At 41.6% G+C, this 13,831-nt stretch overlaps 1 protein-coding gene across 1 annotated transcript in view; it reads right to left on the bottom strand.

Annotated features, from left to right (window-relative positions):
* Positions 1 to 416: 416 nt before the first annotated feature.
* Positions 417 to 13,831, bottom strand: part of bltp3a (bridge-like lipid transfer protein family member 3A) — a 75,990-nt gene continuing 62,575 nt past the window's right edge. Inside the window, exons 21-25 of the mRNA XM_084070349.1 lie at positions 13,598 to 13,748; positions 12,720 to 12,979; positions 10,758 to 10,866; positions 6,929 to 7,041; positions 417 to 3,153 (exon numbers count right to left, since the gene is read on the bottom strand). Of these exons, the coding sequence (XP_083926475.1) occupies positions 3,049 to 3,153; positions 6,929 to 7,041; positions 10,758 to 10,866; positions 12,720 to 12,979; positions 13,598 to 13,748 (738 nt within the window). The 3' untranslated portion in view covers positions 417 to 3,048. The remainder of the gene's footprint in view (positions 3,154 to 6,928; positions 7,042 to 10,757; positions 10,867 to 12,719; positions 12,980 to 13,597; positions 13,749 to 13,831) is intronic.

Raw genomic sequence — 13,831 nt, 5'->3', positions numbered from 1 at the left:
GAGGAACACTCTGGACATCATGTCCATTATAGTGCTCACACACAGTGATGCCTGCACTACTGTTCCAACCTGGCAACCATTGAGGTGCTCACTGCTCAAACGTCCCGTCATCTGTGATATCAGCCCAAACAGCTTAGCTGAAACAACGTAAGCATGGACTTTCTCATGGTTGCAGTGACGATTCCATGTTGGGTCGTACATTACCGGGTTGTCATATATACCAGTGGTTCTCAACCAGTGGTCCCCAGCTAAATGATGGAGAGTTGGTAACCAAATGGACCCTTATAGATCTTTAACTCTTGAGAGTGTAAAATTAAACCAAATGGACCCGTTTCATTTTACTCTCTCAAGAGTTACATTATTGTTAAACATCTGCATTATTTAATGAAATAATCTTAATTTTGATCAACGTTTGCCTGTTGTCTCTCCTATGGTACCAACATCAATACAGCATGGAATTGTGGACAAAATCTTAAACAAGATATTTTAAGTTTTGGGTCTGAGAGTCAAAATCTAATCAAACGGTGGTTCCGTGGCTCAAATGCCGAATACATAATGGACCTTGATATGAAAAGGGTTGAAAACCATTGATATAAAATCAGGAGGATCAAAAGAGCAGCGCTCCTCAAGAAAACTTGAACTATATTTACCAGCGTGTCTTTACCATAGAAACACATGGAAGACTGGCACTGTCTTTACCATAGAAACACATGGAAGACTGGCACTGTCTTTACCATAGAAACACATGGAAGACTGGCACTGTCTTTACCATAGAAACACATGGAAGACTGGCACTGGCTTTACCATATAAATACATGTCAGACTGGCACTGTCTTTACCATATAAATACATGGAAGACTGGCACTGTCTTTACCATATAAATACATGTCAGACTGGCACTGCCAGCTCAAAAAGCTGTTCTCTGTGGACTCCGCCCCCAACCATCCTAGAATGATATGACCTGCTTTGACTGACAGCTCTCTGCTACGGCTTACCTTTCACTTATTAGGGCGGGACAATATATATCAATATTATTTTCATAATGGTGATACGAGACTGGGACGTCGTCAGGGATTTGATCATAATGTTGTGCAATGGCAAAAGTGTCGGCTTTTCCTGGTTTTAAGCCTTACTTTATACTTTCAAAAATTGGCAAAAATATTGAACAAAAAAAAAAACGTAAAAAGAAAATGTATAATATCACAATATCGACATTGAGGTATTTGGTCAAAGATATTGTAATATTAGATTTTGTCCGTATCGCCCAGTCCTAATATCATTTATACTTCATCCCCAGACCTTTTCATTCAATAAAACGTTTTTTTTTCTCCACTGGAAGAAGCATCAATGTCAAAGTGTCGTGGGAGGAAGTACAAATGAGCCTTTTAGTTCACGTTTTGGCATGTTGGCGTGTTTCTAAACTAGATAGCTGGAGGAAATAAGGCTTAATACCGTGTAACCATTTAGAGAACAAGAACGGACCCCACATCCGCCGTCTACAGTGGCTTAGATGAGGATTATTACCCAAAACAGTACATGTTCACAACTCTATTACGCACAGTAGTAAAGGAAGATCTGACAGCAGTACCAGTAATGTAATCTATGAGTTAGTTAGTTAAACCCATTTAGACCGGGAAAGAATATGTGGCATTTTTAAGATTTCTTTGGCTATTCAAAAATAGCAGATCTACAAGCTCGTAGATTTTTTTTTTGTAAACGTGAAAGTTTGTGCAAATCTTGTCTTCTAAATCCTAACAGTTTTTTTTTTTAAAACGTATGTTTCTATATCAGTGGTTCTCAAACGTTTTCATGTCAAGGACCCCCCAAAATGATATGTATTTGGCCGTGGACCCCCATCTCAAAATATTTTGTAATAGGGACCCCCATGAAGCAAAGATTTGAGTCAAAAAGTTCCCTTTGAATAATACATATATTTGCACAAAATTTAACAATTTTTCAAAAATGGCAGATCTCGGCACTCGGTGCCGCGCTATGAGCTTGTAGATCTGCTATTTTTGAATAGCCAAATACATCTTAAAATGACACGGGTGCTTTCCTCGGTCTTAATGGATTAAAGTTAGGCGCACTTTTTATAACATTAAAGGGAATCCTAGTTGATGTCGAGACACTTGAAACAAAACATTACAAAAAATAAATAAAACGGTGTGATTCAACTAGTGAGGCGATCCCAAAATACATAACAGTAGAGCCTGGACTCCAGACCAGAGGCCATTGTTTCACCCTGTTCGTCAATCCGTCCCGTCTTCTTATGAGCCTGATTTACCAAACGCCACCTGTTTACGTTAGGCAACGTCGTTGCTGATTGGATAGTGCTCGACGAATCAGCTCGACTGAAAGGCGAAGTGAAAAACAAAACAAAAAATAATAATATATTAAAAAAAAAACGCTGAACGAGTCTGTATAGGGCATAGCAGTGGCGGCCATTTTCTGGTTCCATCGTTCTAGATCCCATTCATTTCTTCCCATAGAGATTTCCAAAAATATTTATATCAATTATTTTAAGCCTAGAATCAAGCCATCCAGGATACTGATGAATCATGACCATAAAACATTTGATTCTGTGAACTTATTTCATTGAAAACCGCAAAACAAAAGGTATTTATTAAATATAGTATATCATATAATTCAATATTCACTTTTTTTCCCCCCACAGAATCAAATGTTTTATGGTTTCATGAATCACCAGGATCCTGGATGGCTTGATTCTAGGCTTAAATTAATTGATATAGATATTTTTGGAAATCTCTATTGGAAATATGAATGGGGTCTGGAAGGATGGAACCAGAAAATGGCCGCTACTGCTACAGTATGCCCTATTCCAGGCTACCAAATACAAGCTGTGTTCATCATCTTTTCAAACCAGTCCACGATCCGGACGGACAGACGGACACGTCCAGAGGTCCGCTCCTCCGCCCCCCCAACTCATGTCCTCTCAGGCAAACCGGGACGGCCGGCCGGACGGACGGAACCACCAACAGGAAAACAGGAACATTTTTAAGTAAAAAAAAAACCCAAAGAAAATCACCCTCAGAGAATAAACGTGGGGTCATACTTCCTGACCTCCTGAAGGAGGCGCTCTCTGTCGCCGAGGGCCTGGGAGAGAGCGGTCTGGACGTCACTCAGCTGCTGGACCTGGAACCAAGATGACCGGCCTGGTTAGTTTAGTATCAAAAAGGTTAAGATGTCATTTAGATTTAGCACGTTATTTAGACAGATGGGACTGTAGGTTCATGTGTTTACCTGGCATCCTATAGTTTCTATAGTTTCAATGTACTGTACATATTATTTTGTGATAGTATATTGTTTAGACTGATGCTAGGTTTACCCTATGATCCTAGTTTACTGAGACTACTACACTGTCTCTCTGCATTTGTAAATGTGTTTATCTTGTCTCTATAAAGAGCGTCTGCTACCTAAATTGTAGTTCCAAATGAATTGTAGTTCTGTTACGGCCCTAGCCGTATGGTTATATTATGTGTGGTTATATTTTGGTTATATGTCTGTGCTATGTGTGGCTTGTGTTATATTGTTGTCTTTCTGTGTTCCATATAAGGTCATGAGTGGTGGTGGAAGCTGTGAGTCTGAGTCTGGGTGTGGTGCTGGTATGAGTGAGTGAGTGATTGCCTTCCAGCTGTCCAGATTGACAGGTCCAGCCTCTGGCCCTGTTCTCCTGCTCCCATTCGTCGCCCCTTTGTCTCCGCCCTAGCCAGGGCTGGCTGTTCTCTGAAGCTCACCTACAAAAGCTCATTCTGCTCTGTCTGTCATGGGGACTGGTTGCTCTCACTTGAAAGAGCTGCAGAGATTCAATCCCTCTGTCTCCCCGAACCCATGTAGCCTGGTCTGATCTGTTCTGTTTTGTTTTGTTTCTGTTTCTTTGCCTTCTGTTTGTTCATTTGTCCATCAGTGACTTTTGATTCAATCAGTTATTTTGTTTGTTCTTTAGCTACTTTTGTTTGCCCTTCAGTTATACTTTTCAGTTTCTTAGTTTAATCTATAATTTAATTATAGTTAAACTTGTTGCTTTTTGCCCAGTATTATTTTGAGTTAAGCATTATCTTGTAACTATTTGTCCACTTCCATTATTTCTTGTATTTAGTTATTCACTCGCCTTGTAGGGGTGTTTGGTTTTTTTGTTGGTTAAACCACTTTGTTTTTGTATGTTCTTTAGTTAGGTAAGTAAGTTTAGTAAATGTATATTTTTCTTTTGTTAGGTTTAGGTTAGGGGTAATTTTCTTTATTAGGCAGCCTTTTTACAAATGTAAACCGGCACCCTGAAGTTCTTTGGCACTGGTGAAAAAAAGACAAAAAGAGTTTGAAATCTCTGCATAAAAAAAGGAAATAAAAACAATTCATTTTTGAAAGCGACTTTGTCCTCCATTATTATGTCACCTCCCCTACCCTAGACAGGGGGTCGTAACATAATTTGGGGGCTCGTCCGTTCCAAATTATAAAAAATATCGATCCAAATTATAACATAATTTGGGGACTCGGCTTGGTTCAAGAGTTTACCCCTGAAACTTATTCCTTTTTTGAGGATTATTTGAATTTGGTTTAATTCGTTCGTTTAACAGGTTGCATGTGTTTGGTTAGGTCCTTCTGGGTTTCGTTCGATCTGGTGAGTAGTCAAAACTTTGCTCCAGTTGTCTGTTTTGGTTGGCAGGTTAGGTAGAGTATTTGATTAATTGTAATGTCCGCGGTAGAACCAGATGAGGTTGCATTAACTTTCCCAACTTCTCCCACTCTAGACAAATTAGATAAATGCACTAAAATTGAGTTAAATTTGATTGCTAAAGTCTTCAAAATTTCTGTCCCATCGGGTGCCAATAAGGCCGAACTAAGGTCTCATATAGAGGAAAAACTTACTGAAAAAGGGATCATAGAGCGTGTAAGCATCGGGCTGGCGGAGAATATGGCTGGGCGTTCGGGTGAGAATGTGGATGAATGTGGAAAATTAATTGTAGTTCCAAATTAATCATGTGATGTCACAATAAAGTTGCACGCTGTGTGTCTGTGGCAATTATTTGAGATAATCGCAATTATTTTGCATAATTGTCATAATCGTTTCCATGTTGAAAGATGTTCATTTTCAAACATTTTCCAAAAATAGCAGAAATCAAATAGCTGATCTACCAGCTTACAACACGTCACGAAGTGACGTGTTGTAAGCTTGTAGATCTGCTATTTCCGCAACGTAAATGTTTTTTTAACTCAATTCCTGCCAATCACGCATAAATGCGATCTATTAAATAGCGCACTTGGCCGCCAAGATCGCATAAATGCGTTCTATTGAAAAATTAAAAAATTGGGAAAAAAATTGGAAAAAAAGGAGATATGATTTTTCGAAGATTTAGACTCCCATCCACTTCCTTGTTAACTCAAAACTTAAAAATTCTGTATCTTGGCTCCTGAGTACTTTTTTATTCAATGAAAAACTCTGGCAGACAACAGCAAAAAATCTGAAATAACTCTGGCAGGTGAAGTGTTAAGTCATGTGTCAGTGTCATTTCTTTGTCATTTCTTTGTATATTTTATTATCTGTCATATTTACCCTGTGCAATGTTTTATCACAAAGCCTAATATGTGTATTCATATGTTCCAATGCTCAACGCCAAAAACACAATTAAATTGTTTATCGCAATTATTTGTGTGACAATTAATCGCCAACTTAGGTTTGTAATCGTGACAGCATTATGCGTGTCGCACACCTACAACGGCCCATCTACAAGCTTGTAGATCTGCAAGTTTCTGTGCGCAGCAAAGTATACATGATCTTGGCCTTAATCAAAACCCAAGACGCGTTTAGCTTTAGGTAAACGCTGTGTGTAGATCAGATTGTTATCTTAGTGCTGGGTTTAATTACAATACTGGACATCCTCACTGACGTAGAGGATGTTGCTTATGAATAAATGATTAGCTTGTACACACAGACGCTAGGTGTCATGTTTACCTGGTGTCCTGGTTACTTTGTACAACTTAATTGTTTTTTTGTTCCTCTCCTGTTTAATTTATTGTTTTGGTAGCTCTTGTTTTTACCCTGTGGTTTGTTGAGCAAGGTTCATGTCACTGTCCCATTTGTCCCACTTTTTCTTCTTCTAGGCTCTTGGTTTACCCCTGATCCTAGATTACTGAGGCACTACAACGTCTCTATGCATTCGATGTATGTGTTTGTTTGCCTTGCTTAGCCTACTGTAAATCGCTCTGGATTGAGAGCTAAATGCCTAAATCATACATGGGCAACTGGTGACCCGGCGGGCCACATGCGGCCCCCACCTTCACTTAATGCGGCCTGCAGGTTAATATGGGAATACTGATACATTATTGATTTCAGCTGTTACAATTCCAAACATGCAAACATGACCCGCTTTAATTACTTCAGTCTATATTAGTAGCTTAATGACTAGTATTAAAATGTTATTGTCTTTTTCTATGTCCAATGTATTTGTATTTAAGTTCATAAAGTTAACATAAGTATAACTAAATGCATTTGAAATAAAAAATAAATAGAAATTCCAAAATAGCAAAAAAAAAAGGATCTGGATTCCAATTCAAAATAGCAAAAATAGCAGATCTGCAAGTTCAAAACATGTCGCACTGCCACGCGTTTTGAGCTTGTAGATCGGCAATTTTTGTATTTTTGCTACTTTTGTGTGACATAGAATGGCGAAAAAAGTTAAAATACTGAGAGACAGTATATGCAATGGGGCCCTCTGGAGCTAGTGTGGAAATATAGTGGCTCTCTCCATCATCAAAGTTATTTGATGAGTAAATTGTAATTGTAAGATCGTCAAGTGGTTAACATATAGTTAACGATGACATAATCGCCTGATCACCATTATTTATGACAATGAATGGTCAGAGTAGATGCTCATTGGAAGCAGAGCAGTGTGTGTCTATTGGCTCCTCCCACCTGGTCATGTTGCTGAGGATCAGAACAGGAAGAGGAAGTGGTTGGATTGTGAAGGCAGCCTGAGCCCCCGTGAACAGCTGCCGACATGTTAGGGACCCCCACCCCGTCTGCACCTGGAACACACACACACACACATTTTAATTATTTATTAGTGTGGTTGCCCTAACAGGGCAACCAGACTATAGTACTCTATACACTTTATTCCACTTCAAGATAAACAATATTTCGAACCACATCTCCTCCCACAGTTTTTATCCCCTAATGTTGTGCCATATATCAAAATGACCATCTAAATCGGGAATCGTGCGCTTGTATTTTGCTAAGAGATTGGTTAAATAGTTTAATTGATATTGATTTATTAGTGCATTAAATTCACCCATCCACTTTAATGGAAAAGTGAAAAAACTCAAATTCAAGTATTTTTTTCTCAGAAACCGTAAGAGCTAGAGTTACCAGATTTGGAGGGATAATTCATAATTAAGTCCCAAATTATTGAAAAAAATATCACACCATTCGGCCTCATGGTGGCGCTATAACAGCCCCCTTTACGTTTTGGCCTGTAACTCTTGAACCGTAGGTCCGAAAATCAAAATTTCTTTTCACCTGGATTCCTTGGGTCACTACGCATCTCCCCATATAGCCCACGCCCATTTGCGTCAGGATAGATTTTTTTATATTGATTTATTTCTGCATTAAATTTCCCCATCCACTTTAATGGGAATTGCAAAAACTCCCATTCAAGTATTTTTTTCTCGGAAACCGTACGGGCTACAGTTACAAGATTTGGAGGGGAGGTTAATAGTTTTTTGAAAAATTATTAAGAAAATAATCACACCAGTCGGCCACATGGTGGCGCTATAACAGCCCCCTTTACCTTTTGGCCTATAACTCTTGAACCGTAGGTCGTAAAATCAAAATTTCTTTTTCCCTGGATTCCTTGGGTCACGACGCATCTTTCCATATAGGCTACGCCCATTTGCGTCAGGATAGATTTTCCGCCATTTTGATTTTTCTTCAAAACACACTTTTTGCTCCTTTTCCTTCAATTTTTTTCCAAATCTCACACAAATCGGTACACGTGATCTATGGACCCATGCGATGAATATATCCAAACGGCATATTGATAGTCCTTACCGTTCGTCCGTAATTGGCTTCCAAAGTTAGCGGGAGGGGCCCGTTTTACAAAGAATGCCAAAAATCACGAACGAAACGTCCAATCGATCCCAGATTTGAATCACATGTCGAGGGTGGTTTAATCAACAAATCCCCAAAAGCATTTCCACTTTGACCCATAGGGGGCGCCACAAATGCGCAAAATGTAACCGTTCGATGCAAAAACATGATTTTTGGGGGATCAATCCTCTCAAAATGAAACGCAGGCGATCTCAGGAGTGACGACACAATGTAATTGGCGCAGCCTCCGACGTTATTCCTCCCGGCGTATTCCTCGAGTCCCGGCGGCCGCGACCCGCGACCGGCGTCGGCGCAACCACACTCTGCAATTTCCCCGGAATTGCGACGCGTCTAGTTTGAATCAGTGTTGATTTCGTTGACTAAAACTATGACGAAAAATGTTTGTCAACTACTTTTTTTCACTGACCAAAACAAAATAAAAAATAAACTACGATGGCTAAAACTAAGACTAAATATATTGATAAATTCGTCAACAAATAAAAACTAGACTAAAATGTTAGTGAGTGACTAGAGGAGAAGAGATCCAGTAGAACTAAAAGACAAGTCATTTTGTTTGATTGTGCTCGGGTGTTGCACTCTGAAAATAGCAGATCTACAAGCTCACGACGTGTCGCGCTGCGACGCGTTGTGAGCTTGTAGATCTGCTATTTTCAGCATGCAACTAAGAAGTAAAATCAGCCATTACGCCACCATCACGGCACCGCCAAAATACATTTTAGTCGATTAAATCAACTGTAGATTTAGTCAACTATAATCTTATATTTAGTCGACTAAAACTAGACTAACATTAAAACATTTCAGATTACTAAAATATGACTAAACTGAAATGGAATTTTATTCGAAAGACTATGACTAAAACTAAATCAAAATGTTCTGTCAAAATCAACACTGTCTCTGGCCTTATGCACCTTATATCATACTGTACCAGCTGGATTATGCTATGTGTATTAGAGCTCTTCACGGGTACAAAAAAACAAACCGAAATGGTCCCAGGAAATTTGGTCCGATTCCGAGCCGTTCCGAGATTATTTTAAAATAACGGAATCGAACCCTAGTGGACCCGTGACAATTTGGTTCGATTCCGAGCCGTCCTGACTCCTGACTTTTTTCCCTTCCAGAACCGGACCCTAATTGGCTCTGTGAAATTTGTTTCCGAGATCCGATTATTTCCGAGATTCCGAGACAGACTCGACCCAGACACCCCTTCAAAAAAGATGATGAAACTAAAAGAGTAAATAAATAAATACGCGCAGAGGTATTCATTTAACTCATTGAGTGCCAGAATTGCCAGAATTATTTCAGAATGATGTTGTCCCAGTGCCAGCGTTTTTTTCACAGAAAACAAAAAGTGAAGGAAGCGAGATACAGCCCTTTTCAGTTCTAAGTTAAACAAGGAGTGGATGGAGCTGCAAATCTTCAGATGATGATATCTTGGGTTCTGACCATGTTTTAAAAAAATGTTTTTTTACTATTTTTTCAAAAACACGTCAAACACGTCATTGGCACGTTGAGCCATAGCGGTAAAAACACGTGAAACACGTTAATGGCACTCAATGAGTTAATATGAGTGACAAAAGCTTTTCTTTGTAAATGAATGTGGACTTTATGAAATAATAGCAGACCTATTGACCAACGACCATTTTATGATCAAAGCTTTGCTTTCACCTCATCAGAGGAATCCATGATTTGCACAGCTGTGTTTTCAAATCAGCCTGGCAGCTGGCTTGCCTTGCAGTATGGTGGTGCGCACCACCAACTTTTTTTGTTGTTGCGCTGCAGTAGTCTGATATATTAAACCAGCCTAAAAAATAACGCAAGATGCACAACCATTCATGTCGCTGCATGCCGCACTAAACCTGATCCTACGTCTGTCTAAAACATCACACACAAGTTAAACAGCACTTCATTGCGTTTCTCTCCTCATTAATGCAGCCACACACACACACACACACACACACACACACAGTGGGAATACTACGGGTCTTCTCGGATCCACTCGGGTATTACACATAATGATGGACAGACCCGAGTTCCGAGGTAATAGGCTCTATTCACAGCAGCCATATTGTTAAGAAATTCACAGGTGTTACCAATGATACTAATGAAGGCTCTGTTCCATTCAGGTCAAACAGAGTCAGGGTGCTGATATTGTGCATGTTGGCTCACTGGAAACACTCTGTTACACCAGTGGGTCTACAGTTGGGGTCCAGGGACCCTCATGGGCTTCCAAATGCCCCCTTACAGGTGTGTAACTCTGAGAGTGTACAAATGGAACCAAATGGACCCGTAAGGGTCCATTTGGTTCCATTTGTACACTCTCAGAGTTATGGAGGTCGTGGAACCCACTGTGCTAGACTAAATGGAACAGAGCCTTCATTAGTATCATTGGTAACACCTGTGAAGGAAGTGATAATATGGCTGCTGTGCATAGAGCCTATAGTGCCGATTCCGACCCGGCCCCGAATGATTATGATAAAACACGGATCCGACCCGTCTGGTATTTTCGGAATCGGGGAGTTCAAATATGATTACTTTGGGGGGTTACGGCCTGAAAAGGTTGAGAACCACTGTGACTTTGTTAGGGCAGTGCCAGATGATGTCATTGAAAACATGTTCCTTTGTAGTGCGTTTTCACCTTTGACCCTGAGGATGCCATCGTCTCCTCGCTCCAGGACCACCTGGTCTAGGACGAACGTAGAGGGGACGGGCTGGGGGGCCGTGGGGTAGATCCTGGGACCATCGTCCTGTAAAGCAAGGACAATCCCATTATTATTAACCAACTTTAACCTGGTCTCCCTGTTTTGGGCATGCCATAATACTTATTAAAAGTATAACAATTTTCACAATTATTCAACATTTTTGTTCCGAAAATAGCCAAAGTGTAGTGCAGTTTTTGAATAACCAAAGTATAATGAATTCTTTTTACAAGTTTTCAAAATGTTTTCAAAAGTTAGAAAATATCCAAAGTATAGTACATGTTTTTTGATTAGCCAAACTATAATACAGTTTTTGAACACCCAAAGTATAGCAAAGTTTGTGAATAGCCAAACTATAGTCTAACATATAATAAAATACAGTGGGGTTTTAATTGTTAAGGACATAGTCTAATCCTTATTGTATAAGTTGCAGCTCAAACTGACATTTTGAACAGTGATGTGACAGCAACAATGATGTGACAGCAGTAAAACTTTAAATTTAGGTATTTAGCAGACACTCTTTATCCAGAGCGACACACTACCTGGACGCCTGAGCAGAACCTCTGACGCTAATCTTTCAGATCGGTCTGTTATAGCGCCACCAGGAGGCCGATTTTTGCTAAATATTATGTTTTTATATTAATCCTACAAATTTTGTCCAAACATCACACAAATCGGTACACATTATCTCTATAGACATGCGATCAAGACGGATGTATGGCTAGGATTGACATTTAAACTTTGCAGGAGTGGCTAGTTTTGAACAAAATGCCTCAAATCATAAACGCATGTATCGCTATAGTCATGTGATCAAGAGAGATCAGTCCGATTTTTCATATTTCATTTTTTGGGCAGTGGTGGCCTAAAGGTTAGAGGAGCGCCCTCGTTGCCGGAAGGTTGCCGGTTCGAATCCCCGGACCGGCAGGAAAATCTGGGTGGGGAAGTGGATGTTCACCACTTCCCCAACACCACTGAAGTGCCCTTGAGCAAGGCACTGAACCCCAACTGCTCCAGTGGAGCTGCGTAGTGGCCAACAGTATAAGACTGTGGTTGTACTAGTCAGCTCCCAGGTTTTAATGTGTCTGTCTGTCTGTGTGTGTGTTTCTATGTGCAGGGCGTTGCTGAAAATGAGCACTTGTGCTCAGCTACTACCCTGGGTAAATAAAGAACAAAACAAATATATATATATATATATTCCATCCTGATTGGCAAATTCCGAACATTGCTGGCCCACAATAACCTACCTGACCTGGCGGAGACCTGTGCTCCGAGGAGCACGTTTTTTTTCTGATTCCAAATAGGATACCATGTCAACAAATGAACCTGGCATCTGTCTAAATCGTTGGTTCTCAAAGTGGGGTCCGGGGACCCCCAGGGGTACTTGAGGGGGTTCCAGGGGGTACCCAGCTAAATGATGTACAGGAACCAAATGGACCCTTATGGGTCTGTAACTCTGAGAGTGTACAAATGGAACCAAATGGACCCTAACGGGTCCATTTGGTTCCATTTGTACACTCTCAGAGTTAGATTAACATTGATTTTACAATATGAATTGGGGTCCCAGAGATAGAAATGCCATTAAATGGGGGTCCGTAGCCTAATGCATGTCAAACTGGGGGTCCTTGAAATTGAAATGGTTGAGAATCACTGCTATAGAGCCGTAAAAATCATCTCTTATGGGGGTCCCTGGCATATCTTTTCAAATGGGGGTCTATGGGGGGCTAATAAGTGTCAATTTGGGGGTCCTTGACATGAAAAAGTTTGAGAACCACTGGTCTAAATAACATGCTATCTAAATTACATTTTAAACTTTGCATAAGACTGCATGGTGATCATAGCGAGGTCAAGTGCTACGGGCTAAGGTGGAGTCTGAAGAGGTGCGTCTTCATGGGTGGACCTACCTTCATGGTGACGGTGATGTTGCTCAGGTGGACCTTCATGGGTGGACCCTCCTCGGCGCTCAGCTCGTCCTCCAGGAAAGGCCCCAGGTTGGCGACGGTGGAGCCCAGCAGCTCCAGCTGGCAGCCCCGCACCGCCACCTCCATGAAGCCCTGGGGGGCCGTGGAGGGTCCCATCTCGGCACGCATGCAGACCACCGCCGGGGACCCCCCCCTGCCGGGACCCCCCTGGCCGTCTGGAGACTGAGCAGCTCCGACTGGGACTGGACAAAAAAGGAGAGAGACGTCCATTTCAGTCACTCTCAACCTTTGCCTTTTTTATTTTTTTATCCATTTTTCACCAAGTGCCAATTGCCTAAGCTTGTAATCCTGGGCACTATTCTCCCTCTGCCAGCCTGGGGAGAACCCCGAACTGAGCTCATGCTTCCTTCAATGCATGAGGAGTGAGCAGGCCGCTTCTTATCACCTGACAGGGGGGAGTTTCCCCGTTAGGACGTAGCGTGTGGAAGGAACACGTTATTCCAACCAGTTCCTTTTCCCTCCATCAGGCGCCCCGGCTGACCAGGGGGAGGCAGTATAGAGACCAGGATTACTGCATGTTTTTGTGAGGGTACCTACCTACCCTAGGGGACACGGGGAGAACATGCAAACTCCACACAGAGAGGCCCTTTCACCAACCCCACCTAGGGTATGGGCACTGATGACGCAGAGGAGAGAACACTCCCACAGCGCCCACGGCGTCCCCGGCGGGAATCGAACCCAGGACCTTCTAGCTGTGAGGCGACAGCACTACCAACTGCGCTGCCGTGCCCAAATGTAACTATTTTCAAAGCGTTTCGCGCTCATAGCGTTGATGTTTTTTCAAAGGAAGGTTACCTTACCTTGTATGAGACCCGCCTGGAGGTCAGAGGGCCTGACGTTGCCCATCTGGACCAGGTTGATGTTCTGGACCTCCAGAGCCACCAGCTGATCTTCTCCCTTCATCTCCAGCACGCAGGAGACCCCGCCCAGGACCAGCACCACCACTGAGGACTACAACGACCACAATACAATATGAGGACTACAACGACCACAATGCAACATGAGGACTACAACAACCACAATACAATATGAAG

This window comes from Gymnoscopelus microlampas (genome assembly GCF_963454915.1).
Source record: "Gymnoscopelus microlampas genome assembly, chromosome: 10".
Lineage (NCBI taxonomy): Eukaryota > Metazoa > Chordata > Actinopteri > Myctophiformes > Myctophidae > Gymnoscopelus > Gymnoscopelus microlampas.
This window is presented reverse-complemented; position numbering and strand designations above follow the sequence as displayed.